The following is an 18,888-nucleotide window of genomic DNA, read 5'->3' on the forward strand; positions in this document are numbered from 1 at the left end:
CTTATTTAACATTTTTATTATTGATCTTGGCACAAAAAGTGGGAGTATGCTAATAAAATTCACAGATGACACACAGTTGGGAGGATGAGCCAATATGGAGGAGAACCAGAATATCATTCAAAATGATCTGGATGACCTTGTAAACTGGAGTAATAGAAATGGGATGAAATTTAATTGTACGAAGTACAAGGTCACACATCAAGCGACTAACTAAGAATTTTTGCTATAAGCTGGGGATATATGATTTGGAAGTGAAAGGAGGAGAAAGTTCTGAGTGTATTGGTTGATCACAGGAAAACTCAGTCATCAGTGTGATGCAGCTGTAAAAAAAGGCTAATGCAGTCCTAGGATGCATCAGATGAGGTATTTCTACTAGAGACAGGGAAGCGTTAGTACTGTTATACAAGGCACTGGTGAGATCTCATCTGGAATAGTGTGTGCAATTCTGGTCTCCCATGTATAAGAAAGATGAATTCAAATTGGAACGGGGGCAGAGAAGGGCTACTAGGATGATCTGAGGAATGGAATGGAAACCTATCTTATGAGAGGAGACTCAAAACAAGCTTGGCTTGTTTAGCCTAACCAAAAGAAGGCTGCAGGGAGATAGTGTTTATCTCTCAGGTGTATTTATAGAGAGTAATCCTAAGAGGGAGAAGAATTATTTAAGTTAAGCGCCAATTTGGACACAAGAACAAATGGATATAAACAGGCCAACAAGTTTAGGCTCAAAATTAGATGAAGGTTTCTAACCATCAGAGGAGTGAAGTTCTGGAACAGCCTTCCAAGGGGAGCAGTGGGGGCAAAAACCTAACTGGCTTCAAGACTGAACTTGATGAATTTATGGAAGGGATGGTAGGATGAGACTGCCTACCATGGCATGTAGCTGATCTGCCACTGATAGCTGCAAATATCTCCACTGGCCGTGATGGGATAGTATAGTAGATAGGGAGGGTTCTGAGTTACCCCAGAGAATTCTTTCCCAGGTGGCTGGCTGGTGGGTCTTGCCCACACACTCAGCATCTAAGAGATCACCATATTTGAGGTTGGGAAGGAATTTTCCCCTGGGTCAGATTAGCAGAGACCCTGGAGGTTTTTCATATTCCTCTGCAGCATGGGGCATGGGTCACTTGTAGGTTTAAACTGGTGTAAATAGTAACCTGTAACCTGAAGTCTTTAAGCCATGATTTGAGGACTTCTGTAACTCAGCCAGAAGTTAGGGGCCTATTACAGGAGTGGGTGGGTGAGGTTCTGTGGTCTGCAACATGCAGGACGTCAAACTAGATGATCATGATGGTCCCTTTACACCTTAACATCAAAAACCTATGAACAGACTCATAAGTTAAGGGCAGTGCCTCCATTTCTGCCCTTATGGGGGGCATTTTGTGTCAAGTTTCAGTTTCTTCACTTTTTCTTTTATGCAGAGTGCTTTGAGGTAGTTACATTTTGTGTAGGTGTTTCAAGTTCCTATGAACAGACTCTTGTTTCCCCAGAATGTTGGATGGTTTTTTTATGTATACATTCTCTTGCTTCTTTGCTCTTAGTTTGTATTGCTTTTTTATACTACACAGTACTTCAGTTCCATTACACTCAGTTACTTTAAAAGTGTCTTCTTGCTTTACGTTCTCTATAAACTAGGAATAGTATTTTGTTTTGCAAAATGAAAATCTTTCAAAGACTACATGCTTGATTTTACTCATTGGTATTTATTTGCAAGAAAAAAAATGGAACAGTGTTAAGACTAAATATCTTGTTTTCATAGTTTAACAAAGACTTTATTGCATAATCACTATTGTATTCATAAGTGCTTTAGAAACAAATATAGTCTATATGCTATTTTTACTTTGAAGTATATCGTGAAGGCACATTCATTTGTACATGTAGACGGCTGACTGTTTTTCCATGTTCAATTTACTTTGTTCACATATAAAACTGTACATAACTAACATAATATAATCTGGAATATTTTAAAAGTGAGTAGTTAGACTAGAACCATGAGGCTACAGTGTGCAGAAACAAATCAGTGATTTTTTTTTTAAGAGGTCAGATGTACAAATGTGAAGTACAAAGTTTTAAATAAAGAAAATAGCTTTTTATAAAATTCAGAAAAGTGAATTTGCACTTCAAAGTTTCAGCATGTTGAGCACATTTTAAATTATATGGTTTTTAATTCTACTTTATTTCATTATGAAATATATTGGCAAAATATTAGCTTTCATAATTCCTATAAATACCTTTATCTTTTAAATTATTACTTGACCTGTTCTAGAATGGAAAGTGTTGAAGTCTAAAGAGATGTTTTCTTCTGCACAAGGGGTACTGGAAGTCAAACTTTTAAAAAAATTCATGACTCCTTCTCCAAGCTTAGGATGGTCCTCTTGAAACAACTGAAGCATTAGGGAGCAGTAGATGAACATCTCTGAAGCAGTAAAGTGTGACATGTGTCACAAACACGCACAGGTTTAGGGTAGGATGGCAGTGCCAGTTCATTGCTGGAACAAGTGTTGCAAAAGATGTCACCACAGTTTCTACAGTGATGCTACAAGACAGTTTGAAGCAAAATTAGGATTGAGTAAGCACAAACTGTACAGTTTAATCTTTAACTACAGCAGGCTATTAGCAAATTGTGATAAGCTCCTGCTGCCACCATCCACTGTTTCCTGAGCCTCCACCCAGGACCGTCCCTAGGTATTTTGGTACCCTATGCAGCGGGGGCCTGTGTGGGGCCCCAGGCCTCCGTGGGAAGTGGAGTGACCCAGCCCCAGCCTGCTCTGCTCCCCTGGCTCCCAGCCGCACAGCTGGTGAGTGCTGGGGGGTGGTTCCCCCCTCCCCCAAGCCTGGGAGCCAGGGGAGTGGAGCAGGCTGGGGCCGGGTCACTCCACTTACACACGGTGAGTGCAGGGTCAGGCCTGGCTGCAATCTTCAGGGGAGTGGGGATGGGGCAGGGGCCGGGGCCTGGGGAAGAGCCGGAGCAGCACGCAGCTGTGCAGGGCACCAGGAAATTTCCTGGTGCCCTGTGCAGCTGCGTGCTTTGCATATGGGTAAGGACGGCCCTGCCTCCACCCTCCCCACACCAAGGATCCACTTCCTTCCCCATGAGGACTACACAGAATTCAATCTGGAGGCTGTCATCACAGCTGCTTAGCTAGAAGGGGGTCATGCATCTTGAGACATTCATTCTTTCAGGAGACTAAAAAAATGCCTTAGCACTTCCAGTTCTTGCTGGTTAGAAAAGGAAACCACAATGGGAATTGAACCCAAGTTTCTCCAGGGCAGCGCAGTGCACTACCAGAAAGCTACAAATTCCTGCTATCAGGCAACATCCTCATTGAGAGCGCACAAGACTCTGGTTTATGCTAAATCACAGTTTTTAGAAACAATCACCTTTTAAACATTTTTAAAAAACTTGTTCTCTCTCCTCCCTCAGGTTAACGGGATAGTGTTACTCAAAGTCAAGTCAATTTTCTCTAATTAGTAATGTATGACAAGATCTAGAATTAGAGGCTTTTAAATACTTCTTCCCTAGCAAAATGAGCTGTGATACATTAGAAGGGTAGATGACTGGTGCCTCTCCATACTGGGCAGGGAGCACCAGCTAAAGGGTAAGACATATGACCTCTCCAGCGTGACTCTTCCCCCACCTAGCCCAGGGTCCTTGTGCTCTGCCCATCCCCTCCACATGCTACCTGCGGGGGGCCTCTGTCCTCCCATTGCGCTGGCTCCCCCTGGCATGTTTGGCTGCTCTGCCTAGCAGCCAGGCCCTGGACCCACTCCTGGATGCTGCCCAGTGCAGCACAGCCGCTGCCTGGGAGAGTGCCTAGCTGCGGCAGCAGTGGGCTGCCTCCCGTCCAGGCTTGGCTTCCGGGAACGTGGCTGAGGGAGTTTGAGTTGCCCTGCCCCACCCTCCCTGGCATGCTCAGAGTTGGCTCTTGTCCCCAGAAGCAAAGCCTGGGGAGGGAGTGGCGGCAGCCTGCTCCCTGCCCAGGCTCAACTTCTAGGGACAGGAGCTGACTGAGCATGCCGGAGGGAATCCAGCTTGTTCGGCCACTGTCCCCAGAAGCTGAACCCGGGCGGGGGCAGCCTGCTGCTACCGCAGCCAGGCGCTCTCCCAGTCAGCCAGGACACAGTCAGCATGGATGGAAGAGGCTCTGGCCCTGCCTCTCCCTGCCCGGGCCAGCTGCTGGAGAGACACTTGACCCTTTGTGCACCTCCCACGAGTCGCCAAAAAAAGGGGTATTCTTCACAGTTATCCACTGACCACCACTACCTTTCTTCTTGAAATGGAGAACTCCTTCTCACATTGTTTACAGTGGGTTGCTTCATCATCTTTTAGCCAGGTATGGCCCTAAAATAAAAAAAAATAAACAATCACATATGCAAGAAAGATCAGTTCAGTTATGAATTACTTGGAGAAAGGATTTGAAATTGAAGGTGGTTTGGGCTGCAACACTTGGAATTTCCCACAGCCATATTCTAAATCATTTCACTCAGTTTTAAGAGTTATCTGCGGTATGAGGTCATTTAAAATGAAATATGTACAATACTTAATTTACATTTTTATAAAGTGTACAGTACCTTTAGTGCTTTATTTACTTCTTTAATATCTTCCATCTTCAGTTTGGATCTGGAAAAGATAAATTAAGAATTTACTTCGCATTTTAACATGAGATAAAGACGACTATTTATAGAAAAAATGCAACAGAGTTTAGCTGGAACTAAGGGGAGGGGACAAAAAGTCCCAATCCTGCAACCCTTGTGTGCGAATAGTACCACTGAAGTGAATGGATAAACACACATGCACAAGTTGCCCAAACCTTGGTATATACTTTCTCCATACTCATCCATCGTTTCCTAAAATTGACACTTATTTATGTAACTGGATGCTCTTTAATTGTTGCATATGTTATGAATTAGTTTGAAAATCCAACCTCATTTAGCTACAAGGTTCTTAAGTTATTGGAACTTACTGGCTAAGGTGTTGTCCCATTTCTTGTAGAGCTTGTTCCTGTTCTTCACAGACCTTCTCTAACTGCTGCTTCTCATCTTGCAGTTTTCGCAGTTCCTATAATTAACACACAATGCTCTGAACAAGAACATGAATGCTGACCATCTTCAGCACATGTGAAGAATTAGAGGGTTTTTTGCAGCTTTAAAAAAACAAAAAACCCCCCAACACACACACAAAAAACCCACCAAACATTTGACCGTATATAATCTGTGTCCTAGACAATCAACCTAACATGGTGAGGAATTTATGATAGATTAGCTTCTCTGCAAAGCTAGATACCTATTCTTGGACTTTAGGATCTTGCTTTTACTGTGTTTATGTTAATAACCTGTTCACATCTAAATGGTATCCAATTTACGTATTGTAGATCGTCATGGGGAGGTTTTTAAACTGATTATACAAATACAAGGGAGGTGAAGAGATTTTTTTTCAGGCCCCTGCAATCTCAGAGTAAGCTACCATATGTGGCATAAACCAACCAATTCACCAATGGTGCAATTATTATTCAGTCAATATGCAGTGCACACACACCTCTTATTCTTTATAGTGCCTAGGACTCCATTGTGTTAGGTGCTGTACAAACACAGAACAAAGAGACTGTCCCTGCCCCAAGGGGCTTACAATCTTAGTAATGTATGCTTTGCTCCTCCAGGCACTTAAAATAAATACAACAAATGCCAATTGCACACAGGGGAGTGGGTTGCTGCAAGTCAATTTAAAGAAGGATTTGTAGAAAATGATTTTAAGAAGCACAGAGGATTTGAAAACTTGTAAAATTAGTCCACTCATTTTAGTTTAAGTTTTTAATATTCACCACTGAAACTTAGGTTATATCATCAATTCATCTTTCTTTTGTAATATGCTGACCCCAAGCTCCTCCTATTTGCGTTTTCCTGCACAAAGTTAGTCGAATTGTTGAACATTTTCCTGTAACCACTTTCACAAGTGGGCAATGGGGGAGAGGGGGGTCTATAGAAATAAACTAACTATTCAAGCAAAGGTGGGAAATACTTGCATAGCTTCTGTTGACTTTCCATCCTAACCACTCACCATGCTCCCAACGTGCTTACCTTTTTCAACCCTTCCATTTGTTGCAGTTCTGTTTTTAGCAGACTAGTAGTATCCTTCTCTTGATGTAGCTCTCGTTGCAAAGTTTGTCTCTGTTCTTTTTCAGATTTTAACTCTTTCTCCAGAATTGAGCTGTTAAAATAACGGTGGTTGTAACAGAGGCTGTTTTTACAAAGAGTTTTAGGAAAAAGAAAGGACAGGAACACTTGTCCAATCCAGGGCAAAACTGGAAACATTGTTCCAGGAAGGGGGAGAGAGAGGTCTTGGCAGCGCAAAGATTAATAATTATGTTAAACAATCTTTTCCTTTGGTCACAGCAAGGAAGGAGCAGCCAAGACAGTGGGTTTCAGGGGTTGTGGAGTTTTTATTCAGTTAGGTGTGTACTTGACTGCTTATGTATAAATAATTGAACATACAAAACATTACAATTGAGAGTATATGCACATGTACATAGCCCCATTAGTGAAATCCTGGAAAGGCTACAATAAGAATCAGCAGCACAGTGGGGGATGCATTTGGTATTAAATTCCAGACCCTTTTAATGCAGCAAGAGATTTTTTCTTTATTTGAATACTGACTCAAAGTGAATCAGACCGGGTTTGAGAACAGGAGGAGTCCTGGGGAGGAGCAAGATAGCATCCCATAAATCAACATGTCACTTTGCATCCTTTCCCATTTTTTTGTCTGAATGTTTTCTATTAAGACTCAGCCTTTTGGGTCTCATTTTTTGTCTGCAGAGGATCTAGCACACTCCCTGATGCTAAATAGGTTAATCATTCATAATCTTTGGTTATTAAAGGGAAAAGCATGCAAGTTTAATTCATTTATTAATAAAGCATCCACTAACCATCTTACCCATGTACATACACAAAGTTAATGATTGCAAATAATTTATCATCCATAAAAAACTAGTTATCTATCACTCTTTGGCACTAGAGAAGAAACACAATCTTAAAAACAAAACAGAATTAATTTTTCTTCTTTATATTAAGTATTATAGAAGTAAAAAAAAAGTACCACTGATTGTCCAGCTGGGAGAGTTGTTGCTGTAGAGTCTCAATTCTGCCACCAAACTCTTGCTTCATTTTGATATTTTTTTCTTCTGCTACCTGCCTAGCCTGTTCTGCATGCTGCAATCTAATGCAAAATAAAGCATGCAATGCATTTATTAGAATCAATGCACAAAAGTATTACTTAAGTATGGACAATACTTTCCTTTAAAAAATTCTATTGCACCCATTTTTCTACAGTGGTATAACTGAGACTTTGAACGCACAGCAATAGGACATTTAAAAAACAACAGTTTCTGTGGAAGCCATAAGCAGCCACATAGGATGTATGCCTTAACTCAGCGTACACAGAATACATTTACACATGCAGTAAGTGTTGTGGTATGGGCCAGATCTATATATATGGGGGCAGAAAGAGAAAATGTGCACAAAGGGGAGATCAGAGGGTGAGCCTGTTTCTGTACGGAAGATGAGGGTGTAGCGTGGATAGTTGGAAGCTATGGAGGGTTTGGGGGGGGGGAGGAGGGAAGGAATGGAGAGGCAAAATTTTAAGCAGTCAGTGCTTAAAATGTGGGGAGAAGTTGATCTGTGTTGGGGCAACCACAGGGAACCCCCATCACACTTGTCCATATCATCTAGTTTCCTTGCCCCCTGCTCAGGTCCATCAGAATGGTCTCATTATTCAGTGCTGCCTCTGTTGTGGCCCCTGTCACAGACTGGAGCTAGGGAGGGCTGTGAAGCTGGGCCAGGGAGGCAGCATATGAGAACAGATGTATCCTTCTCTTAATGTATGGTTACACCAAATAAGGAGAGTAAATGATTAAGTTTTATATATTTCTATATATTTATATTTCCAGTATATAGTGATCATGTGGAAGTGCCTGAAGTTTGGAGTTCATGGTGTGTGTACATCTATTTGAAGGCAAAAGAAAGTAATACATTGATGGCTACACTTCAAGGCAGGATGATTTTAATAGTGTTGTGTAGAAGAGTTACCAAGTATTTTATGCAATAGGCAGAACAGAAAATTCAAAGGATCACATTAACATTAACTGTGGTAAATGTGGAGACTAAATTCAGCCACTTGAAGTATGAAATGGAAGGATCTTAGTCCTGATTTAATTGAAAAGCTCAGCCAAGTCTTAACTATGCAGGCACTACTGAGGCTTCAGTAATATGTAAGAATTTTGGAAGTTCACACAATATTCTTTTTCCAGCATTGTCTTTTTAAGAGTTTGTAAATATTACCTCTCTTCCATTTGTTTCATAGTAGACATCATCTGATTTGTTTTTCCTTCAAAAGAGGATATTGTTTCTTTTTTCTGTTGCAGTGAGCTCTCTGAATTCTGTAAGAAGAAATTTGAGCAGATAATTTCACATAAATTATTCTTTAATATTCCAAAGTATAACCAAAATAATAAGGTTTAGAGCCAAAGTTTAGTGCTTGAGAAAGAAAATCAAGGCTATTTTGAAGAATTTGATGCAGTCAGAAGAAAACTGAAAAGGGCAAGATGTACTAAATGGTGTTCTCTGTTTTGATGTACCAGAGAGGGAGTAATGGGAGACCAAAGGTCAGGGAGTTGGCATAGGAGGAGTTCTTGAGATCAGGCAACTGAAGGCGGAGGAGATAACAATGGAGGATTGGGAACATTAGAGGTTGCGAGGAAAGGAAGAGGACAGTAGTTAAAGGGCTATATTAGGAGATAAGGAGAATTAAGGGGATATAACACTACTGTTGGCACACCTTAAAACAAAAAGCTAAGAAAATGAAAGGATACAACTGATTCAAGGATCTCGAGTCAGTGTTTGATTTTAATTATATCATCAGCACCTGCTGGAATAGTACTAAAGAAGTTAAAAAGTGAAAGAGGAACACCCCTGTTTCTCCTTTAGGAGCCAACAGTCACACACCATCTCTCAAATCTGTGTTGAGAGAAGTGAAAAAACCCAAGCAACACACAATTTTTAAAGGGCTACTTGGGCAGGATGAGAAAAGTCTTAAGAGCTATTAATTGGACCATGGTATTTCAAAAGAAGATAAATGGGAGCAGGGGGGCCGGTCTTTTAAGTAAAAATTCAACACAATCAAAAGCTTCTCTTTTTAGAAATAAACACTCAAAGGAAATGAAGTGATCGGGCTGGATGAACATGGAGGGTAACTTAAAGAGATCAGTGACAGTGCTTAAGAAAAAAGGAAGTGAAGATGCATATACAGAAGCTGAGACAGGGCAAATGTCAGACCAGAACAGGAAGATGCAAATGTAGTATTGGAAGTAGGAGTATATGAAGAGACACAGGGTGGTGAAAATATAGGTACAATTAAAAATGAAACGAACAGATGAACAAATGAAAAAGTACCTCACTAGTGTAACTAAAGCTTACTGTTATTAGACTGTGTGTGCAAATATTGATTTGCGCCTGCAAGATTTTGTTGGCTAACTTACGCTTCTGTAGCACCCTTCATCTTAATATTTTCAATTGCTTTACAGACATCAAGGAATCTTCGTAATACTCCTGAGGTAGATCAGTATTTTACCCATTTTGAGGAAACAGGAAGTATATGACTTACCTAATGTCACATAGGAAGTCAGTGAGAGAGTAGGGAACACAACCTAGGGGATTCTATTTTTCCACGCTGCAGAATGCAAGTAACTCCCAGTTTGATCTTATGGCCCGATCTACTCCAAGGAACTGAACTTACGTAGTCTAGTGGCTTGAACAGAGGACCAGTAGGCAAGACTCCTGGGACCCTATTCTCCCCCTGTATAACAAGAAACTGACTGATTTTTTTAGTGCATTCTCTTCAGGGTACCAAATGGTATTCCAAAAGGGAATTTATATAATAATTTACAACAAAAGTCTACACAACCTACAATAAAGACACATGACATCTGGTAAGAGAAAGCTATGGAAGGAAGGTTAAAGATAGGTGTTACGGAAGGACTTCTCAGAGGATTATTGACTAGTAAAGCTATCCAGCACATATTGATACAACATACATAACAGAGTCTGCAACAAAGATAATTGTATACTTGCAACAAGGAACACATGTATGGATTACCAAACAGCAAGACAATATTTTTAGTTCTCTCCATCTACAAATTTGATATATTTACCTGGGATTTGTGAAACATCTGCAAATTAATAGCTTTAACTTCTTCCAACTGTTGGCGAAGAGCAACCAAAGTGTCTTGTTTTTCATGAGTATCTTTTTCCAGTAGTTTCATGGCAATTTCCATTTCTGTTTTCATTCCAATCTGCAGCTCCAACTCTTTCTCTAATTCCTTAGAAGGAGATTTCCTAATTATTGCTATATAGGGCATGAATCATGTAAGAAATTTCTAATGTGCTAAACCTACATAAAACTTGTCTGTGTATTATGTCCAAGGAATAACGTTGAGTTATTTTATATGTAATGAGACAAACAGCCCAAATAACACAATATGAGTAAGTTAGTAAGAATGGTAAGAAGGAAAGCAGCACACAGTATATTCTAACTCTCAGCATTCTGCTACTTTATTTTATTTGCAGTCCTGCTCTAGACAGTAGAACTGAATGTTTAAGTCAGCCTTCTCCATTCTGGGTATTTCTTTCCAGGTAGGGACTGGCTACAGGAGCTGAAAGTCTGAAATGAAGCAAAGGGCTCTTAATCCAGCCAGTCCATAACTGCTGAGAGAATGCTCCACCTGAGAGGTGACTGCTATAAGTCACAACAATGCATGACCGCAAAAGAAAAAAAAGACAGTTGCTTTTCTGCGTTGATAACATTAAAAATATAGTATTCATTGTAATAGTCTAGCAAATGAGAGGAGGACTTCATTCTTAACTTTCCATGAGCTCTGTGTTTTGTTTTCTTTATGGACTGTTGCTGTCCATTTGTTTGAGCTTTTCTGAGCAAGATGCATGAAAATCCACTGTGGAGTAAGGAGCCTGGATTCAAGCAATCCACAGCATTTTCTGTATTACATGCTTATAATGTTATAGCACTAACAATAAAGACAAAAAACCATAAATCTTTCATTTCACCCTCCGCCATGTGGTATCCTCACCATCCTAATTTTTTTTTCCTCTTTCAACTGCTTCCAGACATCACTGTACATTTCATCCAGACCTTGGCGTGACTGTTTATAGGTATCCAGTTCTATTTTTGTATCCTGTATTGTTACCTACATGAAAAATTAGGAAAAGTTGTTTTTGAAGTTTGCTTGCAATTTGGTTATGGGACATAAAAGAATAAATAGCAATATTATTTTAATATAAAATAATTTCCTGTGATTGCACAGAATTGATCTTACCTCTAATCAGATGGTCAATATTAAAATAATTTCTCAAAAATAAATATTAGTACTGAGGTTTTTAAATGTCCAGTGCTTTTGAAGATAATTCACCCCATTTTTAAAAAACATTTGCAGCCTACATCTGAACAGACATGGTTTCATTATATTGTACACTATGGTACTAAATTTTATTTTTTTTAAATGTGTATTATATGAGAAAAAATTTAAACAGAAGGAACATGTTCAATACCAATAAGTTGCATGCAAACATGGTTAGCATTCAAATTAAAAATTGTTTTATAATACTGAAGCTAATTGTTCAGAGGACAGCCTATTTCCCATATTCTTGAACTGGATGTCTAACCTCTACACTCTTTTCACTCCGCTCACGAATTAATTCATTTTGATGTTTTAACTGTTGCTGTTCTTTCTGAAGTGAACCAATCCGATCCGTTGCTGCTGCAAGCTGGTTAAAGAAAAAAGTAAGACTATTATGATTAAACACAGACAAGTGTGCAGCACCTGAATGAGATTTAAATATACCATTCAGAATATTGTTAGAAATAAATCTTAGTATGGTATGTTTCATAATACAGCTAAGTAAAAAATACTAGTTGCTGCTAATCTTTAAAATATTGATTATGGGCTATTTAATTTGGAGAGTTACACGTATGCCTCTCACCTTGAAACACCAGTTTGAATTCTGGCATAGATCATAGATGAGCTGCATTGTTTTATCATAGATAGCTTTGGGATGTACAAGGTTGGGACTATTAGGTGTTTTGTCAATATAATTGTCTTTAGGATGCTCAGAAATGAAATATAAAGGCACACTGAAGGTTAGACCCAACATGCTTTGAGTGGATGACAGTGTTGTCAAGAAGGGACATCTCCAGCAGGGGTAGAGGCTGGACTTTGCAGAATGCTGTGAGAAGTGTGAAATCACAGTCACAGATTATTTTAAATGATCTGTATAGGTGGAGTACTGTAGTAGGATGGGCATCCTATTCTTATTTGCAAATTTTTTTTTTTGCTTGGAAGCTGAAATGTGACTCCTCCTTACAACTTTCTTCCTATTCACTATTTCATTTTTTGCTTTAGTCTTTCTTCTCTCTTTTAAATGGGAAATGAGAGCACATGCTGGGGATAGATGTACATCCTGCTGACATAATTAAGGAGGCAAACATTTTAAGGAGAAAGTGGGATGAGGTATTTAATGCCTCCTCATTATTGGGCAAGTTTGGATTTGTTTTGTTTAGAAAAAAACCACTTTTTATAAAAAGACTTGATCAGATAAATAAGATGGCAGACATCTTGAAATCACTGGTATAACAAGGAGTCTTCTGCCAACATCACATCTAACAACCAAAACCTTCTAGGTCTTTATACCATATTTATCACCATTGTATTGTATGTGGGAAAGCTTTGAGAGTGTTCTGACTCAAGCCAGTCCTATTTGTTCCCACATTTCACAATCATGAAACTCACTCCAGATTTGGGGTGAAATCCTGGCCCAACTGAAATAAATAACAAAAACTCCCCTTTCCTTTTTAGGGATGTAACAATTAATTAAGCTTTGTCAGTTGACTGTATAACACATTTGTATTTTAAAAAGGTAAAATTAGCCACAAACCTCTTCCTGGAGTTTTGAATTGGTCTTTTCTAAACAATCTATCTTGCTCTGGAGATCACCAACTGTGCAACTGTGGCAAAAAGATTTACATTTGGCTTTAGATAAAAAGAATGACATGTTCAGTTTTTATTAATCCTCACAGTTATATTTTTGTAACAGTCTCCTATAAACAGCAACTAGAAGGTGGAAAGGCAAAATTTCGAGCTGGTATACATCCCCTAGGTGAGCCAACTACTTCTTTCACAGGGTGTGGGGGAGGGAAAAGAGAAAATGTGTCATCTTTACTTACTTGCAAAGACATACATTTGGAAAAATCAATAGTCTCCTACAATTAGCATACTGTCTTCATTTCTGAGGCCCCCTTCTGAGCTGTGTGCTCCGAGTTATGGTGGCCTTGAATGCTCTGCTGCAGATCTACCTCAGTTCCAGCTCCTTTATGTATTTAGAGCTGTGAAAAGGTGCCAGAACATGGCCCAGGATTTGGGTCTGAGTTTGTAAAGAATCATAAAAGCCCCACAAAACCTAAGTTATTTTCCAAGTCAAAGAGTGCCCTTTCTGCTATTTTAAATATTTAAGACCTCTTATGCCTTACATTAGTACATTGTTTTATTTGCTTTGGTACTTTTCTAGTTCAGAGCCTATACAAATGGCACCACATACAATATTATGGCAAAATCCAAATGATCTGGTAATACAAGATCAACACCATTCAAGAGCTAAATAAAACTAGTACTATGTAACTTAGTAACAGACTACAGTCACAAATGTATCCATAGTAATCAGTAGATAATGGAATACCAAGCAGAAAGAGTACACTCTGACTAGACCAATATTGATATAAGGGTAATCTCATTATCTAAAAAGGGATTACTTCAAATTGCAATAGAAAACAAATAAATTAACTTTTAATTCTGTTGGAGATCTCCAGTGGGATCCAGTGATGTTCATCACCCCAGTGGAAGAGGTTATGTACCCAGAAAAAGAATTTAGGGCTATCCTCTGTGGAGCCGATCCAGCAAAGCACTCAAAAGCAGACTAGCTTTAAAAGCACGAGTAGTACCGTTCAGCTTTCTCCCATAGACTTCCTGGATCAAGGACTATTGCCCTGCCTGAAACCAAGTCTCTGATAACTATTTATCAGAGTTCAACTGCTGATAGAATCCCAAGGTTAGTTTGTAATCCTTGGTTTAGTCAGAAAAGTTTAATACTTCTCAGCTGATTCTGAAGAGCTGCAAAGTGCCATAGTTAAAATGCAGAAAAATGACTGGATTTCCTCTCCAGCCTAGCCATGGAGGATAGTTCACATTCCTACAAGTATTCCCATTTATTGTACAGTTTAATTCTAACAATATTATTAGATTCCTTTTGCAAAAGAAAGTCAGTTGCCCTTTTAGATTGGACTAAGATCTTTAAGTTTGGTGTGGTCTGTTTATGTAAGTCTTTCAGGAAAGAGCCAACATACTGGCTAAGAGACTTGAATATAATCTGCAACATTATTTAGATTTAATCATTCCTAAAATGGAATTACATCAATGTTTATTTTTCTTAGTCACTGAAGTTGTTTAATCCACATCCTGTGTTGTTTATGAAGACTAAGTACTGATGTAGGTGTGGTTGGATCAGACAAGAATTTAAGTTTTGTTTAAACAAGTGTAAACTAGTCATGCTAAAAAAACCAAAACAAACATTTGTTTTGTAACTGTGCCTCTTGCTTCAAACTATTGAAAGATTCCTTTAGTCAAGGTTAAAATAAGGGGAAAAAAATGTATTAAACATTCTAATAAAATTATAAATAAAAACATACATATGTAGACATTGAACAAATTGCAGATTATAGATTTTTAACAGGGTAAGCAAATATGCTTGAAAAAAGGCAAAAAAAAAAAACCCAAGCACACCAACCTCTTTTTTCTAGTTAATGTTTTAAAAACACATACGGTCATCCAAGAACTCTCACACTGGATGCAAAATGAAGTTTAATTTTAGGAGGAGTCTTGACAGCATAATGATTAGTACTTCTCTAGGACTTTCCACCAAAATTACATTTGTTACACAAATCCAGTCCTGGATGCTTCCTTTATGCATTTTAGTTTAAAATCAGTGCTAAGATTATAATGAGTGCTATGATATATTTAGAAATAGAATATGATAAATTTTGAATCCACACTTTTACAGTAGTTATATTTTCTGGATAAAAAATTTTAGGCAATACTTAGTTTTTTTTGTACAAGTGATCAAACTGAACAAGGTTCCTTTTCTTAAAATTACACATCAGTAACTTGAAACTTCCTAAAATCAAAGAGGACTATATTTCTGAACTAAGTGTGCATTCATATTTTGAATGTTAACTTTTCTTCTAAGAAGGATGAAAAGGTAAGATATGACCTGAAACATACCATAATCTCAGAATTGGAAGCTAAAGGCAAAGGCATTCTGCAAAAAAATTCTGATTTTTATTAAAACATTACTACTATTTGCAGGAAATTCTATCAACTGTAAGATAATTTTGATTTTCTTACACAGAGGAAGGAAAAGATTAAAGGTCGTAAACTCACCATACGGAGTTGTGAACTATGTTCACTGCTTTTATAAGCCAACAGTACCACCTCCTCACAGGCAAAATATTTTGTTTAACAAACAAACAGACTTCAACTTATACTACACAGTTATTTTCCCAGGAAATATTCTCTCAAGCCTCCTAGGCCAATTTAGATTGCTTTTATTTTGAGACTAGGGAGTGTTAACTACAAAGCTGAAAGAGACTTGCTCTGATGTTTAAATATCCAAAGCAGAAGAAGGAAAAAAAAAAAAAAAGATTATGCAACTGATAAAAATTAGTTTCCTTTGGAAATCCACATATTGTGAAAAGAATTATCATTTAGCGTATGAATTTGTGAGCAAATTGTACACAAAATTACAGGCAGGGCACAGAGAAAAGTCAGTGGAAAAATAAAATCAGGATGAATGGTTGCGCATTCAAACAGACAAATCTTACCTTAGATGACGGTTAAGTTCTTCCACATAATGCTTCTGGTCAAGCACAGCAGTGATCCCAGCATCTCTAATTTTTAAACATTAAGAAATTTAAAAGGGTGTATTCATTTTGAAGTGTTAATCTGTACTAGACATGGGATCACCATGCCCATCCCACATTGCTGAATAAGAGAAGTGTCAAGTTGACTACCTATGTACCAGACTTTAAAATTACTTTGTCAATGCACTTAAGATAAACAATGTCATACTCCTTATGAAAGACAGAAGTTTGAAGAGGCAAAGTAGCAGCACTATAAGCAAAAAAACATGAGCAAGGATGAAGGAAGAGGGGAAATAAAAAAAGAATAAAACCCGCACAAGGACATGGAAAGAATAGAATGCCACCAGAAATTTTAAAAAAGGATAGGAGTTGGTTACCAAACACATATACAGATCAAGTGAGGATGCTCTAAAGGGCAAACTTAGAGATGCTGATGCTAAAAGGGTCCCCTGTGACAATGACAGATTTCAGTTAACCTGACATACTGGAGCAAAGTCAGAAAAGTAAACAAACGGGTAGTGTATCTAAGTGTGTAATAGATGATGCTGTTCTAATTTAAACTGTAAGTGACAAGGAGGCAAACTTCAATTTAATCTTAGGAAATATTAAGGGAAGTAAAAAAATAGATAATATTTTGGGCACAGCAACCAACTGCATTTGATATGTCTAAGGGGCAAAAGGGAAAACAAATGAAGCACTCATTCTAAAGATGCGAAGTCAGAGCAGCTGTTAAATGACACTGTCAACTTAAAATCTAGTCAGTTTCAATAAAGTGGCTATGGACACAGCACCTACTCCGAGTCCACCTAGACCATTTTTATGGTTTTACATTGACCTTTTTCTCTTTGTAAATGTGTCTCCTCTGTTCACCTGTTTAAAAAGACCCATGCAGAGCAGGGGAAAATGACAGTACAAGGCAAAGTAAACAACCTACGAACGTAGACAGATTTTTTTTCCCCCCACCACTATTTTAATTACAATAATTATGGTGCTGCTTTACCACGAATTAAGTGGTAGAAATGTTCAGAAAGAAGTATCTTTTATTGGACCAACAAGCTTTAAAGCTCCACAGAATTCTTCTTTAGGTCTGTGGAGCTCGAAAGCTTGTCTTCTTCACCAAAAAAAGTTGGTCCAATAAAATGTATTATCTCTCAAACCTTGTACCAACATGGCTACAGTAACACTGTAAACAAAGTAGTAGACAGCTTCCTTTATACCCCCTTCACCCACCCATCCAGACCAGTGGAAACCACACACTATGTATCCGCCCTGTGAAAAGAGTCACCGACACAATCTGGTGTTCCCTTTTTAAGGAATTTAATGCACTGAACCCCTGCAAACTCAGATCATGCTAGCTTAAGGACCATGAGGGCCCAAGCTCAGGACATGACCTCTGATCCAGTTAGAGATGTCTCCAAGGGAGTACAACATTTGACAGTTTAATATTCTGAGTTTTCTATAAAAAGAGTAATTAAGATCATATGATGATGAACTTACTGTTTGCTATCATCACTGTTCTGTATATCCTTAAGGTATAAGGAAAAATCAATCACTCCAACCTGATGAAAACAAGTTACACATCGTTACAATGCACGTTAGTCTTTCAAGTTTCATTTACTTTTTACCCATTTAACGTTTAAGTTTAGAAATACAATTCTATCCTCTGAAGCAAAAGACGTTTGCCTTTTTATTTAAAAAAAAGATCAAAATGAAAACTGAACAAAATCCATTGGATATAATTAATCTATCCTTGTCTACACTAGGAAATTGAATATTGCTGACAATTATTTTCAGTAATGATTCCCTTGAATAGGTACTGAAAAAGTATTTAAGTGTTGCATAGACAGGGCAACAGTTTCCAGTAGTGATTCAGAAAGCATGACAAACTGATATATGGCAGTCAGCAAGTCTTAATCACACTTTCTGAAATTGTGCTGAGAAAGGTTTGTCCATTCTGCACTAGTACTTAAATAATTTTCCAATATACATTTGGTACCATCTTCAATCAGAGGTAAGTTTTCTAGTGTATGCTGTGTGTTTTGCGAATTTCAGTATTGTGCTCTGTAATAGAATTTATTTCCAATGAACTTAATTCTTGACTTCTCTGTAATAATTCCATACAGGTCTTGGTCAGATGAAGTTTTACCAGAGTTTTTCATTTTTATTGCACCACCAACCTATACCATAGCATCACTAACCCAACTATAATTAGCATTCAGCTGGGATTTACATAAGGTCATATTAAACTCTAACAAACTTCCCTTTGGCCTGAAAGCAGGACATGAACTCAAGCTGAGAGTAATTTTTTTTTTTAAACTAAATATCAAATTGGATTCATTTGCTGGCTGTAAATAAAACAAATCAAACTACTGGAACTTCTATTAAAGGCAACACAGGGACAATAGGTACAGTGCTGTCATTAAAAATGCCAGACTTCTTTTCACAAAAGCATATATTTAAATAATGTGCTCCATTTCTCATAAAAAGTCTTCAGATGTCTGCTTGTGACATAATGCTTCAGACAGCATTAACCGCGTAGCGAACCATGTTTGTAAATTACAGCCCCAATTCACAGTACTTACATATGTGAATAAGTGTAATGAGACCTAAGCACATGCTGAAGTGCTTTGCTGAGTCGGAGCCTTTTGAGGTTAGTTTTCTATTTTAAAGCCTAGTTTTTACCTGGGAATCCAAATCTTCTCCTTTCAAGCAAAGGTTCGCATCAAGAACATTCAGTCCAACCAGCAAACCTACAATCACTGCTCCTTCCTCCTCCATCATCAATGCATCAGGTTCATAAAATTCACTAAAAGAAATAATTTAGAGGAAATTCTCACACATCATGATTTCAACATCAGCAA

The 18,888-nt window shown here is 38.2% G+C and overlaps 1 protein-coding gene across 7 annotated transcripts in view; it reads right to left on the reverse strand.

Annotated features, from left to right (window-relative positions):
* Nucleotides 1–1,683: 1,683 nt before the first annotated feature.
* The window catches only part of RUFY1 (RUN and FYVE domain containing 1), a 31,942-nt gene continuing 14,737 nt past the window's right edge, over nt 1,684–18,888 (reverse strand). For 4 of the 7 annotated variants that reach the window (XM_073355380.1, XM_073355383.1, XM_073355384.1 and 1 more), the window contains exons 5-18: nt 18,710–18,833; nt 17,525–17,586; nt 15,989–16,054; nt 12,994–13,063; nt 11,725–11,826; nt 11,133–11,249; nt 10,200–10,367; nt 8,332–8,429; nt 7,091–7,210; nt 6,076–6,205; nt 4,965–5,059; nt 4,573–4,621; nt 4,256–4,342; nt 1,684–2,536 (exon numbers count right to left, since the gene is read on the reverse strand). In XM_073355380.1, the coding sequence (XP_073211481.1) occupies nt 2,393–2,536; nt 4,256–4,342; nt 4,573–4,621; nt 4,965–5,059; nt 6,076–6,205; nt 7,091–7,210; nt 8,332–8,429; nt 10,200–10,367; nt 11,133–11,249; nt 11,725–11,826; nt 12,994–13,063; nt 15,989–16,054; nt 17,525–17,586; nt 18,710–18,833 (1,432 nt within the window). In that variant the 3' untranslated portion in view covers nt 1,684–2,392. Of the gene's footprint in view, nt 2,537–4,255; nt 4,343–4,572; nt 4,622–4,964; nt 5,060–6,075; nt 6,206–7,090; nt 7,211–8,331; nt 8,430–10,199; nt 10,368–11,132; nt 11,250–11,724; nt 11,827–12,993; nt 13,064–15,988; nt 16,055–17,524; nt 17,587–18,709; nt 18,834–18,888 lie in introns of those variants that run through there. The other 3 variants (XM_073355381.1, XM_073355382.1, XM_073355385.1) reach the window with 3 other exon arrangements.

Source organism: Lepidochelys kempii, chromosome 8 (genome assembly GCF_965140265.1).
Source record: "Lepidochelys kempii isolate rLepKem1 chromosome 8, rLepKem1.hap2, whole genome shotgun sequence".
Taxonomy (NCBI): Eukaryota; Metazoa; Chordata; order Testudines; family Cheloniidae; genus Lepidochelys; species Lepidochelys kempii.